At 43.9% G+C, this 13,314-nt stretch overlaps 1 protein-coding gene across 2 annotated transcripts in view; it reads left to right on the top strand.

Annotated features, from left to right (window-relative positions):
• The window catches only part of LOC115119720 (TBC1 domain family member 15-like), a 121,892-nt gene that overhangs the window by 69,611 nt on the left and 38,967 nt on the right, over positions 1-13,314 (top strand). For both annotated transcript variants that reach the window (XM_065021289.1, XM_065021290.1), the window contains exons 8-10: positions 4,050-4,178; positions 6,342-6,445; positions 10,757-10,851. In XM_065021289.1, coding sequence (XP_064877361.1) covers positions 4,050-4,178; positions 6,342-6,445; positions 10,757-10,851 — 328 coding nt within the window. The remainder of the gene's footprint in view (positions 1-4,049; positions 4,179-6,341; positions 6,446-10,756; positions 10,852-13,314) is intronic.

Below are 13,314 nucleotides of genomic sequence, written 5' to 3'. Positions count from 1 at the left end.
CAGTAAGTCCCCTCCCTCCCTCTCTCTAGTGTGTTATTGGTGTAGCAGTAAGTCCCCTCCCTCCTCTCTCTATAGTGTGTTATTGGTGTAGCAGTAAGTCCCCTCCCTCCCTCTCTATAGTGTGTTATTGGTGTAGCAGTAAGTCCCTCCCTCCTCTCCTCTCTCTATAGTGTGTTATTGGTGTAGCAGTAAGTCCCCTCCCTCCCTCTCTCTCTATAGTGTGTTATTGGTGTAGCAGTAAGTCCCCTCCTCCCTCCCTCTCTATAGTGTGTTATTGGTGTAGCAGTAAGTCCCCTCCCTCCCTCTCTCTCTCTATAGTGTGTTATTGGTGTAGCAGTAAGTCCCCTCCCTCCTCTCTCTATAGTGTGTTATTGGTGTAGCAGTAAGTCCCCTCCTCCTCTCTCTCTAGTGTGTTATTGGTGTAGCAGTAAGTCCCTCCCCCCTCTCTCTCTATAGTGTGTTATTGGTGTAGCAGTAAGTCCCCCCCCTCCCTCCCTCTCTCTATAGTGTGTTATTGGTGTAGCAGTAAGTCCCCTCCCTCCCTCTCTCTATAGTGTGTTATTGGTGTAGCAGTAAGTCCCCTCCCTCCCTCCTCTCTCTATAGTGTGTTATTGGTGTAGCAGTAAGTCCCCTCCCTCCTCTCTCTATAGTGTGTTATTGGTGTAGCAGTAAGTCCCCCCTCCCTCTCTCTCTCTCTAGTGTGTTATTGGTGTAGCAGTAAGTCCCCCCTCCCTCTCTCTATAGTGTGTTATTGGTGTAGCAGTAAGTCCCCTCCCTCCCTCCTCTCTCTATAGTGTGTTATTGGTGTAGCAGTAAGTCCCCTCCCTCTCTCTCTATAGTGTGTTATTGGTGTAGCAGTAAGTCCCCTCCCTCTCTCTCTCTATAGTGTGTTATTGGTGTAGCAGTAAGTCCCCTCCCTCCCTCTCTCTCTATAGTGTGTTATTGGTGTAGCAGTAAGTCCCCTCCCTCTCTCTATAGTGTGTTATTGGTGTAGCAGTAAGTCCCCTCCCTCCCTCTCTATAGTGTGTTATTGGTGTAGCAGTAAGTCCCCTCCCCCCCCCCCCTCTCTCTATAGTGTGTTATTGGTGTAGCAGTAAGTCCCTCCCCTCTCTCTATAGTGTGTTATTGGTGTAGCAGTAAGTCCCCTCCCTCCCTCTCTCTATAGTGTGTTATTGGTGTAGCAGTAAGTCCCCTCCCTCCCTCTCTCTATAGTGTGTTATTGGTGTAGCAGTAAGTCCCCCCTCCCTCTCTCTATAGTGTGTTATTGGTGTAGCAGTAAGTCCCCTCCCTCCCTCTCTCTATAGTGTGTTATTGGTGTAGCAGTAAGTCCCCTCCCTCCCTCTCTCTCTATAGTGTGTTATTGGTGTAGCAGTAAGTCCCCTCCCTCCCTCTCTCTATAGTGTGTTATTGGTGTAGCAGTAAGTCCCCTCCCTCTCTCTCTCTATAGTGTGTTATTGGTGTAGCAGTAAGTCCCCTCCCTCCCTCTCTCTCTATAGTGTGTTATTGGTGTAGCAGTAAGTCCCCTCCCTCCCTCTATAGTGTGTTATTGGTGTAGCAGTAAGTCCCCTCCCTCCCCTCTCTCTATAGTGTGTTATTGGTGTAGCAGTAAGTCCCCTCCCTCCCTCTCTCTCTATAGTGTGTTATTGGTGTAGCAGTAAGTCCCCTCCCTCCCTCTCTCTATAGTGTGTTATTGGTGTAGCAGTAAGTCCCCTCCTCCCTCCCTCTCTCTATAGTGTGTTATTGGTGTAGCAGTAAGTCCCTCCCTCCCTCTCTCTCTCTATAGTGTGTTATTGGTGTAGCAGTAAGTCCCCTCCCTCCCTCTATAGTGTGTTATTGGTGTAGCAGTAAGTCCCCCCTCCCTCTCTCTCTATAGTGTGTTATTGGTGTAGCAGTAAGTCCCCTCCCTCTCTCTCTATAGTGTGTTATTGGTGTAGCAGTAAGTCCCTCCCTCCCTCTCTCTATAGTGTGTTATTGGTGTAGCAGTAAGTCCCCTCCCTCTCTCTCTCTATAGTGTGTTATTGGTGTAGCAGTAAGTCCCCCTCCCTCCCTCTCTCTATAGTGTGTTATTGGTGTAGCAGTAAGTCCCCTCCCTCCAGTCCCCTCCCTCTATAGTGTGTTATTGGTGTAGCAGTAAGTCCCCTCCCTCCCTCCTCTCTATAGTGTGTTATTGGTGTAGCAGTAAGTCCCCTCCCTCTCTCTCTCTATAGTGTGTTATTGGTGTAGCAGTAAGTCCCCCCTCTCTCTCTCTATAGTGTGTTATTGGTGTAGCAGTAAGTCCCCTCCCTCCCTCCCCTCTCTCTCTATAGTGTGTTATTGGTGTAGCAGTAAGTCCCCTCCCTCCCTCTCTCTCTATAGTGTGTTATTGGTGTAGCAGTAAGTCCCCTCCCTCTCTCTCTCTATAGTGTGTTATTGGTGTAGCAGTAAGTCCCCTCCTCCCTCCTCTCTCTCTATAGTGTGTTATTGGTGTAGCAGTAAGTCCCCTCCCTCCCTCTCTCTATAGTGTGTTATTGGTGTAGCAGTCCCCTCCCTCCCTCTCTATAGTGTGTTATTGGTGTAGCAGTAAGTCCCCTCCCTCTCTCTCTATAGTGTGTTATTGGTGTAGCAGTAAGTCCCCTCCCTCTCTCTCTATAGTGTGTTATTGGTGTAGCAGTAAGTCCCCTCCCTCCCTCTCTCTATAGTGTGTTATTGGTGTAGCAGTAAGTCCCCTCCCTCCCTCTCTCTCTATAGTGTGTTATTGGTGTAGCAGTAAGTCCCCTCCCTCCTCTCTATAGTGTGTTATTGGTGTAGCAGTAAGTCCCCTCCCTCCCTCCCTCTCTCTATAGTGTGTTATTGGTGTAGCAGTAAGTCCCCTCCCTCTCTCTCTATAGTGTGTTATTGGTGTAGCAGTAAGTCCCCTCCCTCTCTCTCTCTATAGTGTGTTATTGGTGTAGCAGTAAGTCCCCTCCCTCCCTCTCTCTCTATAGTGTGTTATTGGTGTAGCAGTAAGTCCCCTCCCTCCCTCTCTCTAGTGTGTTATTGGTGTAGCAGTAAGTCCCCTCCCTCCCCCTCTATAGTGTGTTATTGGTGTAGCAGTAAGTCCCCTCCCTCTCTCTCTATAGTGTGTTATTGGTGTAGCAGTAAGTCCCCTCCCTCCCTCTCTCTCTCTAGTGTGTTATTGGTGTAGCAGTAAGTCCCCTCCCTCCCTCTCTCTATAGTGTGTTATTGGTGTAGCAGTAAGTCCCCTCCTCTCTCTCTATAGTGTGTTATTGGTGTAGCAGTAAGTCCCCTCCCTCAGTAAGTCCTCCCTCTCTCTATAGTGTGTTATTGGTGTAGCAGTAAGTCCCCTCCCTCTCCCCCTCCCTCTCTATAGTGTGTTATTGGTGTAGCAGTAAGTCCCCTCCTCCCTCTCTCTCTCTATAGTGTGTTATTGGTGTAGCAGTAAGTCCCCTCCCTCCCTCTCTCTATAGTGTGTTATTGGTGTAGCAGTAAGTCCCCTCCCTCCCTCTCTCTATAGTGTGTTATTGGTGTAGCAGTAAGTCCCCTCCCTCCCTCCCTCTCTCTATAGTGTGTTATTGGTGTAGCAGTAAGTCCCCTCCCTCCCTCTCTCTATAGTGTGTTATTGGTGTAGCAGTAAGTCCCCTCCCTCCCTCTCTATAGTGTGTTATTGGTGTAGCAGTAAGTCCCCTCCCTCCCTCCCCTCTCTCTATAGTGTGTTATTGGTGTAGCAGTAAGTCCCCTCCCTCCCTCTCTCTCTATAGTGTGTTATTGGTGTAGCAGTAAGTCCCCTCCCTCCTCTCTCTATAGTGTGTTATTGGTGTAGCAGTAAGTCCCCTCCCTCCCTCCCTCCTATAGTGTGTTATTGGTGTAGCAGTAAGTCCCCTCCCTCCCTCCCTCTCTATAGTGTGTTATTGGTGTAGCAGTAAGTCCCCTCCCTCCCTCCCTCTCTCTCTATAGTGTGTTATTGGTGTAGCAGTAAGTCTCCTCCCTCCCTCTCCCTCTCTATAGTGTGTTATTGGTGTAGCAGTAACATGTAGGTAATGCAGTATTTCTCTCCCTCTCTGTCCTGGTAGATTGATCTTGGCGTGCTGCCAGCGGTCCGGCGTAGGGAGCCTGTTGGGGCGGAGGACTGGAACTCCAACATGGACCCTGAGGGACGCATGAGGAACATCTCACACCTCAAACAGACCATATTCAAAGGGGTAAGGAACACCTCAAATGTGGGGCCAGGAACCAGCTAAATACAGCAGGATGTAACACACTGAAACACCAGGATGTAACACACTGAAACACCAGGATATAACACACTGAAACACCAGGATATAACACACTGAAACACCAGGATGTAACACACTGAAACACCAGGATATAACACACTGAAACACCAGGATGTAACACACTGAAACACCAGGATGTAACACACTGAAACACCAGGATGTAACACACTGAAACATCAGGATATAACACACTGAAACACCAGGATGTAACACACTGAAACACCAGGATATAACACACTGAAACACCAGGATATAACACACCAGGATATAACACACTGAAACACCAGGATATAACACACTGAAACACCAGGATATAACACACTGAAACACCAGGATATAACACACTGAAACACCAGGATGTAACACACTGAAACACCAGGATATAACACACTGAAACACATGATCAAACGGGACAGTCTCTCTTTCTCACACACCACACACACACGCCCTCTGCTGTTAATTAAGAGAGTAGCAACAGCACAAACCCATCAGTGCTTTTAATTCCTACATATACTGTTCATCCTTGACAGAGCTAGCTACAGTAGCTATAGTAGCTACAGTAGCTCATCCACACTGCATTGGGAGTCTATGGCCTGTGGTTGTCTATGGCCTGTGGATGTCTATGGCCTGTGGATGTCTATGTCCTGTGGATGTCTATGGCCTGTGGATGTCTATGGCCTGTGGATGTCTATGGCCTGTGGATGTCTATGGCCTGTGGATGTCTATGTCCTGTGGTTGTCTATGTCCTGTGGTTGTCTATGGCCTGTGGTTGTCTATGGCCTGTGGTTGTCTATGGCCTGTGGATTTCTATGGCCTGTGGATGTCTATGGCCTGTGGATGTCTATGGCCTGTGGTTGTCTATGGCCTGTGGTTGTCTATGGCCTGTGGATTTCTATGGCCTGTGGATGTCTATGGCCTGTGGATGTCTATGGCCTGTGGATGTCTATGGCCTGTGGATGTCTATGGCCTGTGGTTGTCTATGGCCTGTGGATGTGGTTGTCTATGGCCTGTGGTTGTCTATGGCCTGTGGATTTCTATGGCCTGTGGTTGTCTATGGCCTGTGGATGTCTATGGCCTGTGGATGTCTATGGCCTGTGGATGTCTATGGCCTGTGGATGTCTATGGCCTGTGGATGTCTATGGCCTGTGGTTGTCTATGGCCTGTGGATGTGGTTGTCTATGGCCTGTGGATGTGGATGTCTATGGCCTGTGGCCTGTGGTTGTCTATGGCCTGTGGATGTCTATGGCCTGTGGATGTCTATGGCCTGTGGATGTCTATGGCCTGTGGATGTCTATGTCCTGTGGCTGTCTGTGGCTGTCTATGGCCTGTGGCTGTCTATGGCCTGTGGCTGTCTATGGCCTGTGGCTGTCTATGGCCTGTGGATGTCTATGGCCTGTGGATGTCTAAGGCCTGTGGCTGTCTATGGCCTGTGGATGTGGATGTCTATGGCCTGTGGCTGTCTATGGCCTGTGGCTGTCTATGGCCTGTGGCTGTCTATGGCCTGTGGCTGTCTATGGCCTGTGGATGTCTATGGCCTGTGGCTGTCTATGGCCTGTGGATGTGGATGTCTATGGCCTGTGGATGTCTATGGCCTGTGGCTGTCTGTGGATGTCTATGGCCTGTGGCTGTCTGTGGATGTCTATGGCCTGTGGCTGTCTGTGGATGTCTATGGCCTGTGGATGTCTGTGGCCTGTGGATGTCTATGGCCTGTGGATGTCTATGGCCTGTGGATGTCTATGGCCTGTGGCTGTGGCCTTGAGCAGCGAGGCAGAACACTCATTAAAGGCAGCATCTGATGCCTCTCTGTAGTCTCTCTACATGAAGGACATGAAAGTAGGGGCCAGCCTCTCTTTTCAGAGAGTGTTTTGTCTCCCGACATCGCCTCTCTCTCTGTAGTCTCCCGACATCGCCTCTCTCTCTGAAGCGACCGTTGGAAGTCGAAGGCTCAGTTGAAACTGGAATAGCTCTGTTAGGCCAGTTTTGTTTGTTACTTACTGTAGGACTGTGGAAATAAAAGCTGTCTGTCTCTCCTCTCTTACTTTCTCTCTGTCCCCCCCATCCCTGTTTCTGTCTCTCCTTCCCTCCTAGGGTCTGTGTCACGTGTTGAGGAAGGAGGGATGGAAGTTTCTGCTGGGCTACTTCCCCTGGGAGAGCACCCTGGAGGAGAGGAGGAGTCTGACCAGGAGGAAAACGTAAGAGAGACACTCCTACTCATTAGGAGACTGGGAGGGAAACGTGAGAGAGACACTCCTACTCATTAGGAGACTGGGAGGAAAACGTGAGAGAGACACTCCTACTCATTAGGAGACTGGGAGGAAAACGTGAGAGAGACACTCCTACTCATTAGGAGACTGGGAGGAAAACGTGAGAGAGACACTCCTACTCATTAGGAGACTGGGAGGAAAACGTGAGAGAGACACTCCTACTCATTAGGAGACTGGGAGGAAAACGTGAGAGAGACACTCCTACTCATTAGGAGACTGGGAGGAGACTGGGAGGAAAATGTGAGAGACACTCCTACTCATTAGGAGACTGGGAGGAAAACGTGAGAGAGACACTCCTACTCATTAGGAGACTGGGAGGAAAACGTGAGAGAGACACTCCTACTCATTAGGAGACTGGGAGGAACGTGAGAGAGACACTCCTACTCATTAGGAGACTGGGAGGAAAACGTGAGAGACACTCCTACTCATTAGAGACTTGGAGGAAAACGTGAGAGAGACACTCCTACTCATTAGGAGACTGGGAGGAAACCGTGAGAGAGACACTCCTACTCATTAGGAGACTGGGAGGAAAACGTGAGAGACACTCCTACTCATTAGGAGACTTGGAGGAAAATGTGAGAGAGACACTCCTACTCATTAGGAGACTGGGAGGAAAACGTGAGAGAGACACTCCTACTCATTAGGAGACTGGGAGGAAAACGTGAGAGAGACACTCCTACTCATTAGGAGACTGGGAGGAAAACGTGAGAGAGACACTCCTACTCATTAGGAGACTGGGAGGAAAACGTGAGAGAGACACTCCTACTCATTAGGAGACTGGGAGGAACGTGAGAGAGACACTCCTACTCATTAGGAGACTGGGAGGAAAACGTGAGAGAGACACTCCTACTCATTAGGAGACTGGGAGGAACGTGAGAGAGACACTCCTACTCATTAGGAGACTGGGAGGAAAACGTGAGAGAGACACTCCTACTCATTAGGAGACTGGGAGCTCCTCCATAGTTGACACATGTCCTCTGTCAGATCTGCATCATAACAGCACTGCTGATATAATACTAGGATAGGAAAACCCAACAACTCTCACTTCATGTTGTCTTTATGCTCGTAGAGAGATCTTCACAGCGTTTTATGAATCTTTACATTTACCTTTTCCTCCCCGTCTCCTACAGCTTTACATTTACAGGTAATATGACTTGTATTTAACAATGGCTAATACGTTTCAGTTTGAAAATAAATGTTGCCGTTCAGATGGCGTTGTGAGCACTATATGAAGAGAGTACTAAGTTCTCATAGCTCAGCACCTCGGTTATGTTGAAGGAAATGAAAGTGGTCCGTACTATTCTGTTTCATCGCCACTCAGTCAAGACACCCTAAATGAGATTAGGGAATTGTCAGGGACATCACGATACGATATGATCACAATATGTATGTGCTGATTCTATATGTATCACGATACGATATGTATGTGCTGATTCTATATGTATCACGATACGATATGATCACGATATGTATGTGCTGATTCTATATGTATCACGATACGATATGTATGTGCTGATTCTATATGTATCACGATACGATATGTATGTGCTGATTCTATATGTATCACGATACGATATGATCACGATATGTATGTGCTGATTCTATATGTATCACGATACGATATGTATGTGCTGATTCTATATGTATCACGATACGATATGTATGTGCTGATTCTATATGTATCACGATACGATATGTATGTGCTGATTCTATATGTATCACGATACGATATGTATGTGCTGATTCTATATGTATCACGATACGATATGTATGTGCTGATTCTATATGTATCACGATACGATATGTATGTGCTGATTCTATATGTATCACGATACGATATGTATGTGCTGATTCTATATGTATCACGATACGATATGTATGTGCTGATTCTATATGTATCACGATACGATATGTATGTGCTGATTCTATATGTATCACGATACGATATGTATGTGCTGATTCTATATGTATCACGATACGATATGTATGTGCTGATTCTATATGTATCACGATACGATATGTATGTGCTGATTCTATATGTATCACGATATGTATGTGCGATATGTATGTGCTGATTCTATATGTATCACGATACGATATGTATGTGCTGATTCTATATGTATCACGATACGATATGTATGTGCTGATTCTATATGTATCACGATGCGATATGTATGTGCTGATTCTATATGTATCACGATACGATATGTATGTGCTGATTCTATATGTATCACGATACGATATGATCACGATATGTATGTGCTGATTCTATATGTATCACGATACGATATGATCACGATATGTATGTGCTGATTCTATATGTATCACGATACGATATGTATGTGCTGATTCTATATGTATCACGATATGATCACGATATGTATGTGCTGATTCTATATGTATCACGATATGATCACGATATGTATGTGCTGATTCTATATGTATCACGATACGATATGTATGTGCTGATTCTATATGTATCGCGATACGATATGATCACGATATGTATGTGCTGATTCTATATGTATCACGATACGATATGTATGTGATGATTCTATATGTATCACGATACGATATGATCACGATATGTATGTGCTGATTCTATATGTATCACGATACGATATGTATGTGCTGATTCTATATGTATCACGATACGATATGATCACGATATGTATGTGCTGATTCTATATGTATCACGATTCGATATTTGCGATTTGATGTTCCAAACATATTGCTAACTAATTGTCTGATGCTGAGAGACGATGAGAAACTAGTTTTGATCAGTCATGGAAATAAGTACTGAAACCATGTTGGGTCACTATTTAAAAGGTCCAATGTAACTGTGTTTTTTATCTGAATATCAAATCATTTCTGGGAAACAATTATGTACCTTTTATTGTGATTGTTTTAAATTAAAATGGTAAAAAAGAAACACAATTGTTTCTCCTCAATCAAGAATTTAGCCTGGACTTTCTGGAAGTGGTCTGAGTGAGGGTTAAAACTGGAAACTAGCTGTTATTGGCAGAGAGGTTTGGAACTCTCTTTCTTATTGGTCTCTTAACTAATTTAAACGCCAAAACTCCATCCCACCAAAACAGGCAGAAATTTCAGGCGGTCTTTTCAAACAGCTCTTACACTACAAGGACATTATCATTTTTCACAATATTATTCCAACTTCATGTATATATTATACATACATACATTTAAAAGACAGAGAAATCAAGGTTTTGAGTGCACTGGGCTTTTAAAAAGAAGATGGAGAACGAGCTATAGCACAAAATACCAGTGTTTTGGTACATGTAAAGTGAACTAGCGCTAGCTAACACTACCTAGCAAAATCAACAAATATATACATTTATATATGTTTTACTTGGAGTCCAGGTATCTATAATATGGTCCAAAGTAATATTGCGATATGTAACTATCAATTTTTTTTCCGGCACTAATGTAATATGTGAAATATTCTCCGTTGTCTCACTCCTTTACTTCCTCTCTTTCCTCAGGGATGAGTACTTATTCCCTCTCTCATCATCCTCTTTTCTCTCTTCTCATCCTCTATTCCTCAGGGATGAGTACTTATTCCCCCTCACTTCTCATCCTCTTTTCTCTCTTCTCATCCTCTTTCCTCAGGGATGAGTACTTATTCCCCCTCACTTCTCATCCTCTTTTCTCTCTTCTCATCCTCTATTCCTCAGGGATGAGTACTTATTCCCCCTCACTTCTCATCCTCTTTTCTCTCTTCTCATCCTCTATTCCTCAGGGATGAGTACTTATTCCCCCTCACTTCTCATCCTCTTTTCTCTCTTCTCATCCTCTTTCCTCAGGGATGAGTACTTATTCCCCCTCACTTCTCATCCTCTTTTCTCTCTTCTCATCCTCTATTCCTCAGGGATGAGTACTTATTCCCCCTCACTTCTCATCCTCTTTTCTCTCTTCTCATCCTCTATTCCTCAGGGATGAGTACTTATTCCCCCTCACTTCTCATCCTCTTTTCTCTCTTCTCATCCTCTATTCCTCAGTGATGAGTACTTATTCCCCCTCACTTCTCATCCTCTTACCTCGGGGATGAGTACTTATTCCCCCTCTCTTCTCATCCTCTTTCCTCTGGGATGAGTACTTATTCCCCCTCTCTTCTCATCCTCTTTCCTCTGGGATGAGTACTTATTCCCCCTCTCTTCTCATCCTCTTTCCTCAGGGATGAGTACTGATTCCCCCTCTCTTCTCATCCTCTTTCCTCAGGGATGAGTACTTCCGTATGAAGCTCCAGTGGAAGTCAGTGAGTGAGGAGCAGGAGAAACACAACAGCATGTTTAGAGACCACAGGAGTCTAATAGGTAATCATCATCATCTTCATCACTTCTAACAGAATGTTAGTCAGGAGTCTAATAGGTCATCATCTTCATCACTTCTAACAGAATGTTAGTCAGGAGTCTAATAGGTCATCATCATCATCTTCACTTCTAACAGAATGTTAGTCAGGAGTCTAATAGGTAATCATCATCATCACCACTTCTAACAGAATGTTAGTCAGGAGTCTAATAGGTCATCATCATCATCACTTCTAACAGAATGTTAGTCAGCAGTCTAATAGGTCATCATCATCACTTCTAACAGAATGTTAGTCAGGAGTCTAATAGGTCATCATCATCATCACTTCTAACAGAATGTTAGTCAGAGTCAATAGGTCATCATCATCACTTCTAACAGAATGTTAGTCAGAGTCTAATAGGTCATCATCATCATTCTAACAGAATGTTAGTCAGGAGTCAATCATCATCATCACTTCTAACAGAATGTTAGTCAGAGTCTAATAGGTCATCATCATCATCACTTCTAACAGAATGTTAGTCAGGAGTCTAATAGGTCATCATCATCACTTCTAACAGAATGTTAGTCAGGAGTCTAATAGGTCATCATCATCACTTCTAACAGAATGTTAGTCAGAGTCTAATAGGTCATCATCATCATCTTCTAACAGAATGTTAGTCAGGAGTCTAATAGGTCATCATCATCACTTCTAACAGAATGTTAGTCAGGAGTCTAATAGGTCATCATCATCATCTTCACTTCTAACAGAATGTTAGTCAGGAGTCTAATAGGTCATCATCATCACTTCTAACAGAATGTTAGTCAGGAGTCTAATAGGTCATCATCATCACTTCTAACAGAATGTTAGTCAGGAGTCTAATAGGTCATCATCATCATCTTCACTTCTAACAGAATGTTAGTCAGAGTCTAATAGGTCATCATCATCACTTCTAACAGAATGTTAGTCAGAGTCTAATAGGTCATCATCAGAATGTTAGTCAGAGTCTAATAGGTCATCATCATGTTAGTCAGGAGTCTAATAGGTAATCATCTTCACTTCTAACAGAATGTTAGTCAGGAGTCTAATAGGTAATCATCTTCACTTCTAACAGAATGTTAGTCAGGAGTCTAATAGGTCATCATCATCATCACTTCTAACAGAATGTTAGTCAGGAGTCTAATAGGTAATCATCTTCACTTCTAACAGAATGTTAGTCAGAGTCTAATAGGTCATCTTCATTCTAACAGAATGTTAGTCAGAGTCATCATCTTCACTTCTAACAGAATGTTAGTCAGGAGTCTAATAGGTCATCATCATTCTAACAGAATGTTAGTCAGAGTCTAATAGGTCATCATCATCACTTCTAACAGAATGTTAGTCAGAGTCTAATAGGTCATCATCATCACTTCTAACAGAATGTTAGTCAGGAGTCTAATAGGTCATCATCATCACTTCTAACAGAATGTTAGTCAGGAGTCTAATCATCATCATTCACTTCTAACAGAATGTTAGTCAGGAGTCTAATAGGTCATCATCATCACTTCTAACAGAATGTTAGTCAGGAGTCTAATAGGTCATCATCATCACTTCTAACAGAATGTTAGTCAGGAGTCTAATAGGTCATCATCATCACTTCTAACAGAATGTTAGTCAGAGTCTAATAGGTCATCATCATCATTCACTTCTAACAGAATGTTAGTCAGAGTCTAATAGGTCATCATCATCATCATCACTTCTAACAGAATGTTAGTCAGGAGTCTAATAGGTCATCATCATCTCACTTCTAACAGAATGTTAGTCAGGAGTCTAATAGGTCATCATCATCTTCACTTCTAACAGAATGTTAGTCAGAGTCTAATAGGTCATCATCATCATCACTTCTAACAGAATGTTAGTCAGAGTCTAATAGGTCATCATCATCACTTCTAACAGAATGTTAGTCAGGAGTCTAATAGGTCATCATCATCACTTCTAACAGAATGTTAGTCAGAGTCTAATAGGTCATCATCTTCACTTCTAACAGAATGTTAGTCAGAGTCTAATAGGTCATCATCATCACTTCTAACAGAATGTTAGTCAGAGTCTAATAGGTCATCATCATCACTTCTAACAGAATGTTAGTCAGAGTCTAATAGGTCATCATCATCACTTCTAACAGAATGTTAGTCAGGAGTCTAATAGGTCATCATCATCACACTTCTAACAGAATGTTAGTCAGGAGTCTAATAGGTCATCATCATCATCACTTCTAACAGAATGTTAGTCAGGAGTCTAATAGGTCATCATCATCATCACTTCTAACAGAATGTTAGTCAGGAGTCTAATAGGTCATCATCATCATCACTTCTAACAGAATGTTAGTCAGGAGTCTAATAGGTCATCATCATCACTTCTAACAGAATGTTAGTCAAGTCTAATAGGTCATCATCATCACTTCTAACAGAATGTTAGTCAGAGTCTAATAGGTCATCATCATCATCACTTCTAA

This window comes from Oncorhynchus nerka, linkage group LG8, assembly GCF_034236695.1.
Source record: "Oncorhynchus nerka isolate Pitt River linkage group LG8, Oner_Uvic_2.0, whole genome shotgun sequence".
In the NCBI taxonomy this organism is placed as follows: Eukaryota; Metazoa; Chordata; class Actinopteri; order Salmoniformes; family Salmonidae; genus Oncorhynchus; species Oncorhynchus nerka.
This window is presented reverse-complemented; position numbering and strand designations above follow the sequence as displayed.